Raw genomic sequence first — 17,469 nt, 5'->3', positions numbered from 1 at the left:
TTGGTGTCTGTCTTCTGGTGACCTTGCTTCTACCATCTTCTGCTCAGCAGCTTAGGAGGGTTTCCCGGTTCTGATTATTTTGACTTAGAAAACTGATTTCCTAATTATAGCTCGAGCAGTAAGCAGTGTTTTCATGGCAGATGTTCTGTACCGATTCAGTGCAGCCTCTGCATCTGCGAATCACATAATCTACCCCTTAATTGAAGGAGAATGTTGTTTACGTAAACACTCAAGCAGCGACGGCCGGTGCTGATGGTTAAAATACAGCTTCGGCATGAATACGTTCTCCTAATCAGAGTAGAAGTCATGCGGCAAGGCGGTTGTGGTTATTATTGTTTGAAAGAAAGCTGGTGCTTTGTTTACATCTGGTGTTACGAAGACTGGAAGCTGGCCAGACCCTCCTCTCCCCCTCACTGTCTTTCTGAGCTGTGAATAATAGATAAAGCTGCGGCGATGATTGGCACCACATCTCGTCCGTATGGAGGAATGAAAGAGCGCCGCGCCAGCTAGTTAATACACACACCGCATCACAGCTGGAGCGGGACCTCAGCGACGACTCGCCATTCGGCCCTCATTTTCAATTCAAAAGCAGACTGTTTTGCATTCACAGGAACAACAGAAGCATCTAAATGGAGAAATTAAAAGTGTGTCTGTCTACAGGTGCCTGTCTGACTGAACAAATCACGAACTAGCTGCATGATATGTCTTCTAGTGTCATTGATACTTCACTGATCTGAATCTTTGATCTGCATAATTCCACAAAAATGGTTGTTAATTGACTAAATGAATTACTTTGAGTGAACCTAATTTGTTTAACTTTTTAACCAGTCAAAAGTTTAAGATTTTTAAAAGGAATCTCTTATGCTCACCAATTCTGGATTTATTTGATCACAAATAGTGTTGAAAAGTAATATTATTCTTTTGTTATATATTTTACAATGGCAAAGCTGAAGTTCCACAGCTATTACTCTAGCCACAGCCCCATTACTCCAGTCTTTTGTGTCACATGATCCTTCATAAATCATTTTAATATTCTGATCTGGTGTTCAGATCTTTTCAGTTACTACTGGTACTCAGTTATTAATGGTTCTTACTTTTTTAAATGTTTTTGCTGTTTAGATTTTATGGATTCCACAAATATATTGTTTTCTACATTGATAATAATGAGAATTGTTTCTTGAAAGCCAGCTCAGCATATTAACTGAATTTAATTTAATTTAACTTAAGTTTAGTTTAGTTCAAATAAATGCAACCTTGGTGATCATAAGAGACTCATTTCAAAGACATTTTTTTTAAAGATCTGAATTATTCCAAACTTTTGACTGGTTGTGTGTATGTGTCACAATGGTTGGTAAGCTAATAATGCAATAAAAATAAAGCATAAAAACAGGTTTTAGCTAAATTTCTTTTGTTTATATAATATATTTTAGTTGGATTTAAGCATTTTTTTTTGTATGAATTATCAACTTTCCTCTCACTCTACATTCAGGGATTGCCTTCTCTTATGAGGTGACTGACTGGTTTGGTGGATGAGTGTTCTGTGTGTTTTTGTGCTGGTTGAGTTGGACTCTTGTGTAAAGTCTGACCGTCTGGCTTCAGTTTTCTGGTTGACTTGCTGCTCCGTGTTGTCTAACTAACTAGTTCTTGTTTTTGTTGGGCTTCCTTAACCGTATAATCATGCTGGCCGGTGTTTGTCTTCTGGCTGATTGCACATATTATGTAATGGTGAGCTGGTTTGAGAGAGAGAGAGACAGAGAGAGAGGGGAGACCACACCTGGGGTCTGCCATCAGCATGTAGTCAGAGGTGCTGGAGGCTCCTTTGTGAGCTGTTTATTTAGACAGGTGTATAAATGACATTCCCCCCCACACACACACATCTTTGTTGGGAGAGAATAATTTAATGTTTTGAAACTGCCAAACTTATGGCACCCCTGCATTTTTACTGTTTATTTTTACAGTTACCAATAACAGTGTAGTGCTCTAATTGTACTATGTTTAAATCTATTCCATAACCCCCACCACCATCAAAAAAAAAAAAAAACAAAAAAAAGAAATCTGAAATTGTCTGCTGATTCAATCTGACTCTTCATTTCCTGGTGCTTTAACACAGAACAGTGCATGCTAACTTTTCATCATCTTGTTATGTAGTTTTAATCTAAAATGACTTTCTTTAATAATGCAGCATTTTTACAATTGCAGATAAATTTGGCAATATTTTGGAGTGACCCAAAGGCAAATTTACTGTCATGTTGCATTTTTCTACTTAAGCTGCACAATGAAATCTCATGCATGTACTATATCTGTCTCAATTACTTACACCATGTTATCACATTTTTTTAATCATATGTTTTTTGAAGTACTTTGGAGTACCATTTAAATATGAATATACTGTATACAATCATTTAGTGCCATAGTATATTAGTACCATAGTTTTACCATCCTATACATTACCATACCATAAAAACCCTGCAGTAAAGAGTTGCAAATGTCACATATCTTATAAAATAATAGAAGCTTTTTTTATGTATGATATACAGATTTCCATCAAAAGCCATTAAAAAGACAGTCTGATTACCCATTAGAAAGAAATGGTTCTGTAGTTTTTTAATTATCCTAAGACTCATATGTCACAAAGCTCAGTCACATATTGCACTCATCAAGAATCTGGGTGAAAATGTCACCTGTTGCCTCCATCTGTTGGCTTTTACGGTTGCATGACACCACAATAATTGACTGGCAAAGAAAAGTGCTTCTCATGTAGATCTAGTCATACACAGCAGTTTAGATGAAATCCATGAAGGCAGGCCTTTAGCAGCACAAAAAAAAAAAAAAAAAAAAAAAAAACATAGACAGTTGCACATACTTTTTCTATGGACCATAAGTTTACAAACCCCGCTCTGTGTTGTCTGAAGACTCAGTTCTGCATGTCTCCTGTGCTGTTTCCTCTCAGACTGAAGAAGAAGTCCCAGTCGGTGGATATCGGCTCTCAAAGTTTTCCAGCACAGCTCATCCCGAGTCTGTCCTTAAACAGATCTTCACCACCTGTTGCCAAGACGACCACATCTGAGGTGCAAGAAAACAACACCACCAATTCCCAGCGCCTTGGTCCGCGGTGCGGTGATCTGAAACGAGGATACACAATAGGTAAATGAGCATCCAGCTGTCTTCAGTATAGCAGACTCTGTGTATTTGTTTCATGAGTTTCACCTGAGCTTCATCTGTGTGTGTGTGTGTGTGTGTGTGTGTGTGTGTGTGTGTGTGTGTGTGTGTGTGTGTGTGTGTGTGTGTGTGTGTGTGTGTGTGTGTGTGTGTGTGTGTGTGTGTGTGTGTGTGTGTGAGTGCATGAAGATGTTCACGTTGTGTGAGTGTTTAGAAAGTTCTGACTTCCTCTTTTCTGCCTCCTCTTGTTCTCTCCTTGCTCTCATCTCTGTATCCTCACCTTTTCTTCTCCTTCTTCTCCCCTCTTGTTTCTCTGCTTGATCTCACCTAATTTATGTCTCCATTCGATCTCCTTTCATTCTTCACTCTCTTCCTCCTCTCCTCTCTCTCTCTCCTTTTTCCTCTCATTTCTCCTTTTTCTACAAGATCTTACCTCTTTTTCTCCAAGATCTCACCTCTTTTTAATGTCTCCATAGTTTCTCCTCTGCTTCTCCACGTTTTGCTCTCATCTCTCTCTCCTCTCTCTCTCCATGCTCTCATCTCTCTCTTCACTGTTGTTACTGTCTCCTCTCTTTCTTATTTCTCTCATATTTCTCCTCTTTTCTGCCTAGATCTCACCTCTTTTTTTATATTCATCTCCATAGTTTCTCCTCTCGTTCTCCACAATCTTTTTGCTCTCATTCTCTCAACTTTTCTCATCCTTCTCCTCTTTCTCCTTTCATCAATTTCATCTCTTTCTCTTCTTCCCTTTTGATTTCTCCATTCTCCTCTCATTCTTCTCTCTGTCCTTACTCTCACAGCTGTCTCTTTTCTTTCTTCCATGTCATCTTTTTCTCATCAGTCTCATCTTTTTCTCCTATATCTCACCTCTTTTTCACATCTACCTCCATAGTTTCACTTAATGTTCTCCACTCTTTCTCTCCATGCTCTCCTCTTTACTCTCTCATTCTCCTCCATCTCCTGTCTTTCTTCCCGGTCTCCTCTTTTTCCTCTCTTTTTATCTAATCTCTTTCTCATTTTGATCTCACCTATTTTCCACATCTGTCTCCATTTTTTCCCTCTTGTTCTTCACTCCCTGTTTTTGCTCTCATCTCTCGTCTCTTCTTGTCTCATATTCTCATATCTCTCATTTCTGTCTCCTCTGTTTTATATGAGCATATTGAAAAGCTTTTCTCAGTGCTTCTCCCAGTACACTGATTGAATGCTGTGATCTGTGAAATAAGCCCGATGCTTGTGTGGGTTTGTGGGGTCTGAAGGGATTGTGAGGAGAGGTCAGAGTCTTTAGAGAGAGCAAGAGATGGCTTTCCTTTCATCTCTGCCCGTTTGTGCTGCTGATTTGACAGCACCATTTAAGAGCCGACTAAAAGAGATGTTTCCCCAAATCAAGAGGGTCCTTCAGTGCACTCACAGAACACGGTTAGCAAATACACCTGCTTTGTGTTCACTTCATTCACTCACTCTTGGGTAGCTGTTTTGTTGAATGTTAGAGTGATAGAACAGATATAATTATATGGTTTTCTGATTAGTATACAGCACATGATACTTACAAAACTACTAGCTGTGATTGTTACTGGTATCGTTATTACTATTTCTGCATTTAATGATAGGGATTTGAATAAATCTTTGTAGTATTAAACCTAACTAACTCATAGCTAAATTCCCACAGTGACCAGTGTTGTTTTAGTTATTTATTAATGGTTTGATTTTTTTTTTTTCATTTATTAAAGTTTTATTAATATAAGCTTTTAGTAAAATAAGTTTGTGTTTTATTAAATTTAGTAAATATTTTAATTTATTTTTATTTCAGTCTTTTTAATATTTAAATGAATATTTTACTTTTTTACTTACTAAAAATATAAGTTTGTTAAAATATGTATATTTTATTTATCCTATGGATATAAAAAGGACCAATCCCACTGAATTACATTGTAGAAGGGAACAAATGGGACTTATAATGATCTGTTGATTATATAATATACCCTGCTATTTAAATTAATGGACATAAAATATAGATTTGAGTTTAAATTTGGAAAGAAAGAGACCGTGGAGCCATACGAGAGATGTAAACTAGCACTGCTGTGTAGAAAACTGGTCGCCTGGAATAGCAGTCAGTTATATAGTTAAACAGTTGTTATTGATGGCAGGCAGAATGTTGCAATTTGACCAATCAGAATATTTCTGTGATCTGTGTAATAATGGTTGATGTTTTATTAGCCTTTCACATTGGTTGCTCTTTAATGTTATTGGTGATTTTGCTGTTCTCATTGTTTGACTTTCTCCTGTCTTTTAGAGGCCGTGCCCCCAGGCAATCACTGCAAATCATAGCACAGTTTGCCTTCTCATAGTGCCTCTAATTGGTGGAGAGGACGGCGGGAGAGAGAAGTGTTATCGATGGCTGCACGCTGAGCGTCTTTTCATCCTGTGTTAGAACCGCCATTAAAACCGCACCACATATCCTGCTATATTTTAATAACCTGCCCTCATGCATCCCGCCAAATTATACTGTCATTTCCAGCTCGATGTGAGCGATGGTTAGAGTGTTTTAATGCTTTTAAATGAAAATGACCCTGACAGGCCATTCGGCCTCTGAGAAACCACAGAGAGTGGTTTTATAGCAGGCGAGCGTACATGCTGCAGTAAGTGCTTTTGGCTGGCTGCAAATGGGTCAGGGAGAGCCCAGTATAAATTTGTCCATGTGGACATAAGCCTGCAATAATGAAATAAGTGCAGATCTCGGGGTGATGTGGGAAATGCGCTTCAGGTAATCAGTTGAGAGGTGTCAGGTCCACAGCAGTCCCGTAGGGTCCTGTGTAGCCTTAATACCTAACTCACCTAATTCTGTTAACAAGATACTGGATAGTCTGTTATGTAGGCCTATATATTTATCCTGTAGTTCTTCAGAATTATGTTATCTATCCCTCGGCTGGTAGGTGGGATACGTGAAAAGTTAAATGGAGATCGGGAGGAACTATACATCATTGCACATATGTGCATTGCAAGTAAAGCATCAACACATGCAAGCATGCAAAGTGCATATAACATACTGTTAACCAGAAGCTAGATTTTTTACTTTTTTGTTTGTCAAGTCACCTTTATTTATATAGTGCTTTAATCAAAAAAGATTGCGTCAAAGCAACTGAACAACATTAATTAGGAAAACAGTGTGTCAATAATGCGAAATGACAGTTAAAGGCAGTTCATCATTGAATTCAATGATGTCATCATCTCAGTTCAGTTTAAATAGTATCTGTGCAATCATTTGCAATCAAGTCAACGATATCGCTTTAAATGAAGTGACCCCAACTAAGCAAGCCACTACTATTCAAAATTTGGAGTCTGCAAGATTTATTTATTTTTTTAAGAAATTAATACTTTCATTCAATAAGGATGCATTAAATTGAATAAAAGTGACTGTAAAGACGTATAATGTTACGAAATTGTTCAAATTTCAAGTAAATCCTGTTTGAACTTTCTATTCATCATAGAATCCTGGAAAAAAATGCATCATGGTTTCCACAAAGGTATTAAACAGCACAACTATTTTGAACATTGATAATAAAAATAAATGTTTCTTGTGCAGATCAGCATATTAGAATGATTTCTGAAGGAACGTGTGACACTGAAGACTTGAGTACTGATGCTGAAAATACAGCTTTGGCTCAGAAATAAAAAGCATTTCTATTAGAATGGTGTTATTAGAATGTTGTTTTAAATTGTAATAATATTTCACAAACTTACTATATCTTTAATCAAATAAATGCAGCCTTTGTGAGCATAAGAGATTTCAAAAACAATATAAAAAATCTTTCTGACCCCACACTTTTGAATGGCAGTGTATATTATGCAGGATTCGAAGTTAACACTTGCTAAGTGCTAAATAAATATTAATAAAAAGGTGAATAACTAGATAAATGATATCCAGAAACTTCACAAATCACAACAAATCCTAAATGTTTTTAAGTAAAAACTGTAGTCAGAACACTGACTCACTGAGTGTCGAATTAAAAATTCCAAAATATATATATATATTTTTTTGTATTTCATATGCCATTTAAGGGGCTTAAATAATGGTCTCTATTGCTGCTAGACCTTAAATGATAGATTTTAGACACATGGCCTTCATAAACCTCTCCTTTAAACTCCCTTCCCTTCAGTCAGTGTTTTATATCAACCTTCGGCTGTTAAACGTAAGCGTCTTCTTCCACATGTGAGCTAACACGCTGTCACGTATAATACCTCTGTATTTCCGTTCTCATTAGGTGGCTGAGTATGATCTGCTGTCCGTGTGTTAGGGTGAACTGTCAGACGGCACAAGACTGATCACACTGTTAATGGTTGTGGAAAGGTAGAATGTTTGTCCTGTTCCTCTGTCTCCTCTCTTCTCGGACGCACTGCCTCGTTATTCTGAAATGTATTCTGAAGGTGCTGACCTGAGGGGTCAGGAGTGATGCTGTACGGGATCAAGATCTGTTTTACAGGAAAACAACAGAGGAGGGTGCAGCATGCTAACAAACAAATGTCATCCTGATGAAGAACGGTCAGGCTGGTGGAAACTCTGAGCTGGGATTCTAATTACCAGAGAACAGACCGATATACTCATCGTCTGCTGCCCTTACAGACCTCTTACAGTCATCTGCTGGGTATATATGCTTTCACATATTCCACAGTTTGAAATAGCAGCAACACTGCAAGTGTGTTTTTTTGTGAAAATAACTGATATTCTTGAGATAATGATAGCCAATATTAAGAACTGAAAAGTGTATTCGTTATTTTTCATTTGTTTTTAGCCTAAATACCTAATTTTGTTATTATTGGAAAATAATATATTTATTTATATATTTTTAAATATATAATATAATATCAGTATATAAACAAACATGTATCAATATTTTATATGAATAAATAAAAAAAAAGCCAGGGTGAGGGCACGTCGGACGGGCATCTCTCCCCACGGCCCCTGGAGCTCAGTTTGCATTCCCAGACAAGGGGGCCTTCGACTCGCCTCATATATATATATATATATATATATATATATATATATATATATACTGTACATTATCGCAAAATATATATATTTTTTAATTATTATTAGAATTACATTATTGTTTTGATATATTCATAATATATATTCTATTTATAATTAATTATTTTATTTTAAGGCATATCTTTGTCGTTCTGGCATCTTATACTGGTTGGATTACAGCATAAAAAAAACACCCATATATCATGTTTGTATGCAAACAGCAGTGTCCTGCTATTACCCGCATTATTTACACACTGAATTAGATTGGTTTAGGAGTTAGAGACAGAATGATGGCAGTGCAGAGACAGTTACTGTAACCAGCCTGCGGCCTCCACCTGCACGCACCATCAGCGCCCGACCTGCTGACTCCAATTCAATTAGCAGCAGTTCAATAGATTGAGCAAGTGTCGAGCTCAAGCGTGGCTACTGCAGGCTTCTCTCAGGCTGCAAAAGGAGCCGCATATATTATCCAGAAGAAAACCTCAGTAACATTTACTCCCCTGTGCTGTAAAAAGCAGAAGGCCACTATGGCAGGCCTATTTAGAGTTTATGACTGGTAAGTTTGTCCTAGAGGAGAACTTGACTGCTTCTAGCACTCTGTTCTGTATAGCGGTAATGTTTATTTGCTCAGATTGATGCTGTCTCACATGTACCTGATCTCCAGCAGTGCCTGTGCATCCTTCTATTTACACAGCCACAGCAAATGAAGACACTACCTCCTAGCAGAAAAATATCCCTACATCTGTAGCAGACAGGATTGACACACACCCCCGGAGGCATCTGTGTGGGTAACACACATTATTGACAAGCCTGTGACCGTTAACTGGCAGAATTATGTGAGCCATGTCACATTCAGATCAATCATGTCTGGTTCAGGTCAGTTTTAGCTGTGGTGCTCCTCCCTAGTTCAAGTTGACCTTTGTTTTTCGACCGATTGACCTAGTAATCATCGTTAAATGGCCTGGGCTTCCAGACCATGCAGAGATCAGACATGAAGAGAAGGATCCAGGACCGCTTGCTGAAAAGGTCAGGTGTGATGGTAGATGACCTGAGGCGACTCCTGCAGCTAATGTGAGGCTGTCTGTCACGTTTTATAGTAGTATTAAGGGTTATTTACTACTTAATGTAGACAGCTTCCAGGAGTCAGGGTGCATGGGTTTATATATAAAATGTTTGTAGTTTTCAGGGTTATTTGTTAATTGGTTTATATATATTATTGTATTTATGTTGGTTGGGTTGTTTGTTTTATGATTTATGAATCATAAATAATAAAATATTCTTATTTAGAATTTTTAAAAAACATTTTTCTTTTTCTGCACAATGATTTTTCAATAGCTGCTACATTATTTTTTGAATAACAAATAATAATAAATTTTAGAATATTTTTAAGCACATTTCCAAAGAACAAGGACATTTTACAATCAGTCAAATATAACTTCACGCTGAACTTTATGTTCCTGTCATTCAGATGGGTTGTGTCCCTAAATAACATAAAATGAACTATGCAGCTGGTTGTTGCACCAACACATTATGACTTCCATCAGTCTATAATTGCTCTGAGATAAGGCTTCGAGGAGGAAGTTATACTGTATTTTATAGGAAATTAGCATGCAAACATGTCTAGTGCAAGATACGTCACATGAGACCAGCACAGGCAGTGTGAAAAACACCCAAAATCTCATAGAAAACCATAAGCCGTGTGTGTGTTTATAGGTCAAAGATAGAATTATTGCAATATAAAAACAACAATGCAATGTCCTTTTTGGTAATGTATATAAATTGAAATATATCTGTTATGTCTATGAGTAGTCAGTATTCATTAACTGCTTCTAAGAGCCGGCATGAGAAAGAAACACAGTGTCTCAGTTAAAGGTTAATTGTTTGCTTTAACCTTCCCTTTACAGCAGATTAGCAGTGGCAGTTATTTCAGACACAGAATATCACCCATTTGTAAGGGTTATGACTTTTCCATGCATGTTATTTTCATGCCACAATGTTACTGGCATCTCTTCCACAGATTTACTCAATTGGAATCAAAAGATCTGTTCCTTGACTTGGTCTGTGGGCAGTGAGATCCGAAATATATGTGAAATTACAGAGAAGACTGAATTACAAAGTGGAAACAAAAGGCTGACATTTGGTCGGTTAATATGGTCAATAACTGACACAGACTGAGCAGAAATTATACGGTGATGTCCCTTCAATGCCATGTGGAGGAGGATATGAGCTACATCACAGTTTGGTTGAAAAGAAAGGTTAAGTAAAGCATTGATGCAACAGAGTGAAACTGATTGTAAATCAACATCTTTATAACTCAGACAAGCTTTACATACATGTTGGTAGTATAACGGGAGATCTAAAGAACATCTGTTGTATCTGGAGTTGTCTTGCAGTTCAGAAATTTGGAGTCAGTGCAGTTGTTTTTAAAGAAATTAATTTTATTCAGCAAGGGTGATAAAAATATATTATGTTTTACACAAAAATATTAAGTAGTGCCACGTCAAATATTAAGTGGCACAACATTGATAATAAGGCGAAATGTTTTTTGAGCAGCAATTAAGCATATTAGAATGATTTCTGAAGGATCACGTGACACTGATAACTGGTGCACTGATGCTGAAAATTCAGCTTTGCCATCATGGGAATAAATTATATTTTAAAATAAATTAAAATAGAAAACAGTTATTTTAAACTTTAAACTAATATATCACAATATTGCTGTTTTTATTGTATTTGTGAACAAATAAATGCAGCTTTGGTAAACATAAGAGACTTCTTTCAAAAACATTATAAAACGAATGGTACTTGTTTAAAAAAATAAATAAATAAAAAGTAAAATGCTGCTGTGAATACTTAAACTAGTTTGCACTATAATGAATCATCTTAATGAACTGAATCACTAAAAAGAATCAAACTTTCCCAATGTGTCATTCGAAAGAATCATCTTAATAAACTGAACCACTAAAATTAATCAAACATTCCAAGTGTTTCATTTGAAAGATAGAGTGGACATTTTAGGAAACCATCATCATTTCTTCAGTTTTCTTGTCTGTAAAACACATGTAGCACAGTGATACCAAAATACCGATGAATCATTTTGACAAATATTGCCATACCGTTTTTGGAAAAGTTGATATGTTTTGAAAGCAGTTCTTCTATTATATTGCTATTGAAAAATGTAGTTAATAGCATTGTGATACTTTTGGTTAGTTCCTCCCCTGCTCTCACTTCTCTCTACATCTAAGTAGATTGGCAGTCACAGTACTTCTCCAGACGAAGGCCCAGAGAGACATGGATTAGACCTTAGGGTGGAATGAAAACAGTTTGCTTTCCTGGAGGTGGTTCTGCATCCAGTGCTGAATTTACTGCTGCATTCCCCTCGGAAGGATTGATGCCGCTGGATTTATAACCCATGCTGTATAATTACGCCTCCCTCTCTCTCTCTCTCTCTCTCTCTCTCTCTCTCTCTCTCTCTCTCTCTCTCAGCAGGGCCTCCCCCTCTTGATTTGAGCAATTTATCTATCAGAGTCTGAGTTCTGCCTCTGTCCCTCCTCCTCTGCTCATGTGCAGTGTGCTGGCCAGGGATGGATTTTATTGATTATTATTGATTAAGGGGATTTTAAATGAGGAGTAAGCAGTTTGTTCTGCCATCTTATCGACTGAACACCTCGCTGTGAAATATAAGATCTGCCAGTCCTCATGAAAGCTGATATTTGTTTGCGTTTCCTCGTGCATTTGCTGTACATGGTCACTTCAGACAGATTTTTATATCTGTGTATGCTGTACATGTGCATATTTACAGAATGTTCTTGGACTTAAACTTGAATTACTAAATTATTGTTTTCTTCACCACCTTATCACTTTTCCAAAAGAGCTTAAATCAAATTTTAACAAACTTAAGACCCTGCAGCTTTGTTCTTAGTTCTTAATGATCTGTTTTAATTCAGGGTTGAGTACATTTGTGGATTGAGTCCATTTATAATCTTAGTCAAGTTTCACTGACTATTAAAATCAAATAATCACTCAATATTTTTTATAGTTAAAGCTGATTAGAAAAAAACATAAAATGTTATGTTCTTAGTAGTTAAGTCAAGTCACCTTTCATTTATATAGCGCTTTTAACAATACAGATTGTGTCAAAGCAGCTTTACAGTATTAAATAGGAAAATAGTGTGTGAATAATTCAAAATGACAACAGTAAACACTCAATTTTCAATTAAAGGCAATTCATCATTGAATTCAGTGGTCATCATCCAGCTCAATTCAGTTTAAATCAGGATTCCTCAATTAGTTTTCGCCAACAATACCAAGCAAAGGGCCACTGACCTATATATACTGTATATATATATTTATATATATTCTATTTTAGAAATGGTTTTTATTTTTTGTGACGTCGTGGCAGGAACAACATACAAAATATGACAGTGATAATCTCAAATAATAATTATTTGATTTTGAATATTATTTTGCGTGCTCTTTATAGCCATAGTGAAAGCAACAATAGATATTTTACCTCAGATCTTGAAAATAAATGAGGTTAAAGCAAACTTACATTAAAACTGTGAACTCACTGTGAACTAACATCCATAACAAAGATGGTATCTCTCACTCATTCACTCACTCACTCACTCAAAATTGTTCAGTCTATTCACATTTGAAACACCTATTTTCAGTGTCCACTTTTCTTTACTTCACACTTGCCATGTTTTTGCTGTGACATCGTATCTACACTCGGCCCAACAAAGCACTGCAAATCATTTGAACTTTGTGTCAGCACGTCATAAATAGAACGAGTCGGCAGTTTTCTGTCTGGGATTTGTCACGCCACATCCAGAGTAGACAGCATCACTGATTATAAAAAGTTTTATTGTATTTTGTCACGTTGCGATGTGCCGCTCGCGTCCGGTGTAGACACAATGTAAGGTAATGTCGCCTTCTGATGCTGCAGTTTAATTTTCATGGCACATTAATTGAGGTTAGCGCGGGCCAAACATTTTTTTCTCACGGGCCGGATGTGGCCCGCAGGCCGCCTATTGAGGAACCCTGGTTTAAATAGTATCTATGCATTTAAGTCGACGATATCTCTGGAAAATAAGTGTCCCCAACTAAGCAAGCCAGAGGCGACAGCGGCAAGGAACCAAATCTCTATCGTTGACAGAATGGAGAAAAAACCTCAGGTTTTTCCAGCAAAGTCAGATTGTGCGGAGGACTCATCTGGTTCCTGCGGTCTTGTCCCGATGGCCGTCTAGGTCTTCACTGGAGATCTGACTCTGGGGCTCATCTAGTTGTTCTGGTCTCTGCTGACATTCAGGGCTGTCAAGGTCATCTCCAGGTCCTGATCTACTGTACCATACGGGCTGGAAACATACTGGATCCGGGTGACTGCAGTGACCATCTGATCTGGATACAGACTGGATCTGGTGGCTACGGTGACCTCGGAATAAGAAAGAAACAAACTAATATTAGCATAGATGCCATTCTTCTATCGATGTAACAAGTACATTGGGTGTTATGGAAAGTGTTCCTGGTTTCGGCTGACCTAAATAATGCAGCCTAGCAATCCTTTAATGGCTATGAATATTAGAAATGTGTAAGTGTGTTATGTGTAAGCCAGGTTAAAGAGATGGGCCTTTAGTCTAGGTTTAAACTGACAGAGTGTGTCTGCCTCCCGAACAATGTTCGGTAGATTATTCCAGAGTTTGGGCGCTAAATAGGAAAAGGATCTGCCCGCCCGCAGTTGATTTTGATATTCTAGGTATTATCAAATTTCCAGAGTTTTAGAACGCAGCGAATGTGGAGGACTATAATGCTATAAGAGCTCACTTAAATACTAAGGTGCTAAACCATTCAGGGCTTTATAAGTGATTAGCAAGATTTTAAAATCTATACAATGTTTAATAGGGAGCCAGTGCAGAGTTGACAGAACCGGGCTAGTATGGTCATACTTACTGGTTCTAGTAAGAACTCTAGATGCTGCATGTTGGACCAGCTGGAGTGTGTTTATTAAGCATGCAGAACAACCTCCCAATAAAGCATTACAGTAATCTAACCTTGAGGTCATGAACGCATGAATTAATGTTTCTGCATTTGACATTGAGAGCATAGGTCGTAATTTAGATATATTTTTGAGATGGAAAAATGCAGTTTTACAAATGTTAGAAATGTGGCTTTCAAAGGATTGTTAACATATAGCACAACTAGGTATGTTTCGCCGGGCCGTGAAAAAATATAAAGCTGAGTATCATCAGCATAACAGTGAAAGCTAACACCATGTTTCCTGATGATATCTTCCATGGGTAACATGTAAAGCATGAAAAGTAACGGCCCTAGTACTGAGCCTTGAGGTACTCCATACTGCACTTGTGATCAATATGATACCTCTTCATTTACTGCTACGAATTGATGGAGTTTATATAGGTTGGATTGCTAATGCACTTCCACTAATGCCAACAAAGTTTTCTAGTCCAGCGGTTCTCAATTTCAGTCCCCTGCTCTGCACATTTGTTATGTCTCTTTGTTAACACACCTGATTCAGATCATCAGCTTGTTAGAAGTGAGCTCCGTGCATGAACTGTGTTCCCATTGACATGGTCCCTACACAGTGTTCATTGCTCCCTACTCCCTGAGCAGGGGAAATCTGTTGAAGTTTACTTCACTTCAGAACATTCATTCATGGATTTGCACTGTGCAACGTCTTCACACATGGACAAGTGTGACATCATGTTCCTCAGTAAATAAATACAATTTAAATTTCACATCTCTCACACTTCAATGCACTTTGAATGGAACATATACGTTCGCTTTGAACTGGAATCATGATGGAATATCCTGTAATGTCCACTTTGCAGGGCACTTACATTCGAATAGAACAAACATCTGAAGTGATAAGAGACAGACATACAAAATGTGCAGGGCAGGGGGTCGCAAGGACTGGAATTGAGAACTACTGTTCTAGTCTATTCAAAAGAATGTTGTGGTCGATAGTGTCGAATGCAGCGCTAAGATCCAGTAGCACTAATAGAGAGATACAACCTTTAATGAGAGCAGTCTCAGTACTATGATACGGTCTAAATCTTGACTGGAAATCCTCACAGATAACATTTTTCTTTAAGAAGGAATATAATTTTGAGGATACTACCTTTTCTAGTATCTTTGACAGGAAAGGGAGATTCAAGATTAATCTGTAATTAATTAGTTCATTGGGGTCAAGTTTTTTTTTTTGAATGAGAGGCTTAATAACAGCCAGTTTGAAGGTTTTGGGGACATATCCTAATGACAAAGACAAATTATTTAGTCAGAAGAGGATCTATGGCTTCTGGAAGCACCTCTTTTAGGAGCTTAAATGGAATAGAGTCTAACATTCATATTGTTGGTTTAGATGATTTAACAAGATATACAATTCTTCCTCTCCTATAGTAAAGAATGAGTGGAATTCTTCCTCAGGGGATCTATAGCGCACTATAGGCACACTATCTTTTACCTCTAATAGTATTGATCTTTGAAGTAAAGTAGTTCATGAAGTCATTACTGCTGTGCTGTTGGGAAATGACAACACATGTTGATGCTTTATTTTTCATTAATTTAGCCACTGTATTATATAATAACTGGGGTTATGTTTGTTTTGTTCTAAAAGAGATGAAAAGTAATCAGATCTAGCAGTTTTTAATGCTTTTCTGTAGGATAGGGTACTCTCCCGCCATGCAGTATGAAATACCTGTAGTTTTGTTTTCCTCCAGCTGCATTCCATTTTCCGGGCTGCTCTCTTTAGGGTGTGAGTGTGCTCATTATACCACGGTGTATTCATTATTCATTAGTGGAATAATTTAATCAGCATTCTTTCTCCTTTATTTTTAGTAGTTTAAAATATAGACCCATTTATACACATTATATTCATATATCATAAAATATAATGTATATAATTGGGTCTTAATTATAATTCGGATTCAGATTTGTTTTTCATTATTTGTTATTTACAATATTAATTTATTTTATATATAAGTAAATCCCAAATTCAAATTAAATAATTGTAAAAAAAATAATAATAATTTAAATAGAATATTTGACTTCTGTATTACTTAAATAATTATATCAGGGATAAGCTTTCATCATTTTATCTATTAGAAGAAAATTATTTTTAATTTGTTATAAGAGCTAGAAACTAACTAAGAAAATGTTTCCATCTTTTTCCTTTAATAATATATTGGATGCTGCATCATCTGTACATGCTGAATCTCTAAATATGTAACAGTTTAGCAGTAAATATTAAATCAAATGCTTATAGTTCCAAAGTGCACATCATTTTCCAAAATATGAGCCTTTTAAAGCAGTGGAAGAACTATAGTATACTATACCAAATCAGCTGAAGGGTCGCTCATCATACGGTGTCTTTCTGCGCCTGCTTTGCCTGTGAAATCTGTGAGATCTCCTCATCATCTTCAGATGTTTCTCTTCTCACAGTGCCAATCACACTGGCACATCTTACTTTGTGATTGTGGCCTCATTGTCTTGATTACCCTCTGTCACCTTGAGCCTCTCACCGCAAACATCCACCTCCATCCTCTCTATCACAGCCACTTGTCCGTTTCTTTTCTCTTAATCAGCATAGGAATGAAAGGAGACAGGCGTTAGGCCATTATAATTCATGCGTCAGCGCTTAACATAATAATGAAAAATATGAGCATGTCCTTCTGAAAGGGAAAGCAATTAATTCCCCTGCAGAGTTCAGGAAAAGATATTGACACAGCGGTTAGCATAAGATTGAACGTGTTTTGTTTACATCAGCCTGATCTCTGTGTTGCCCTCTCAACTCATGCTGGGTTATTTGTTGACCACCCGACAGAGCGAAGCTTTATTGTTTTAATAAATTGGATGCTAGTGCTGATGATCCGATGGTCAGATAAAGATACTTGTGTATTTCTGATGGTCTCCTCTTTTCTTTTCTTCTCCGCTGTTTCAGCTAACAATTTCAAAGATGATGATTTCAGATATATTTTCAAATATATTTGAAAATATATTGCAAATACAAAATATTTTTTTTGTTGTTGCTTTCATTAGTAACGCTTCCTCCCGTGAAAAAGTGGTCTGGTCTGAATCAGGAGAGAAATATACATTTCACGATATGATATGAAATTGCAAAAAATGGTGGAAATATAGATTTTAAAATACATTTACATGAAAATAAATTCAAGTTCCTTATATTTCCTTATATTGTTTGACATTTATCTTTTTAGTATTGTTCGAAATATATTTTTAAATATATTTAAAAATATTAAAAAAATGGAAAAAGT

General features: G+C 36.8%; 1 protein-coding gene across 5 annotated transcripts in view; it reads left to right on the top strand.

The window, feature by feature from the left end:
- Nucleotides 1-17,469, top strand: part of LOC109055979 (oxidation resistance protein 1-like) — a 141,295-nt gene that overhangs the window by 56,541 nt on the left and 67,285 nt on the right. For 3 of the 5 annotated variants that reach the window (XM_042741594.1, XM_042741591.1, XM_042741596.1), the window contains exon 1: nt 2,856-3,144. In XM_042741594.1, coding sequence (XP_042597528.1) covers nt 2,871-3,144 — 274 coding nt within the window. In that variant the 5' untranslated portion in view covers nt 2,856-2,870. Of the gene's footprint in view, nt 1-2,855; nt 3,145-17,469 lie in introns of those variants that run through there. The other 2 variants (XM_042741593.1, XM_042741592.1) reach the window with 1 other exon arrangement.

Source organism: Cyprinus carpio, chromosome B16 (genome assembly GCF_018340385.1).
Source record: "Cyprinus carpio isolate SPL01 chromosome B16, ASM1834038v1, whole genome shotgun sequence".
NCBI lineage: Eukaryota > Metazoa > Chordata > Actinopteri > Cypriniformes > Cyprinidae > Cyprinus > Cyprinus carpio.
Note: the sequence above shows the minus strand (reverse complement) of the source record. Positions and strands in the feature narration are given on the sequence as shown.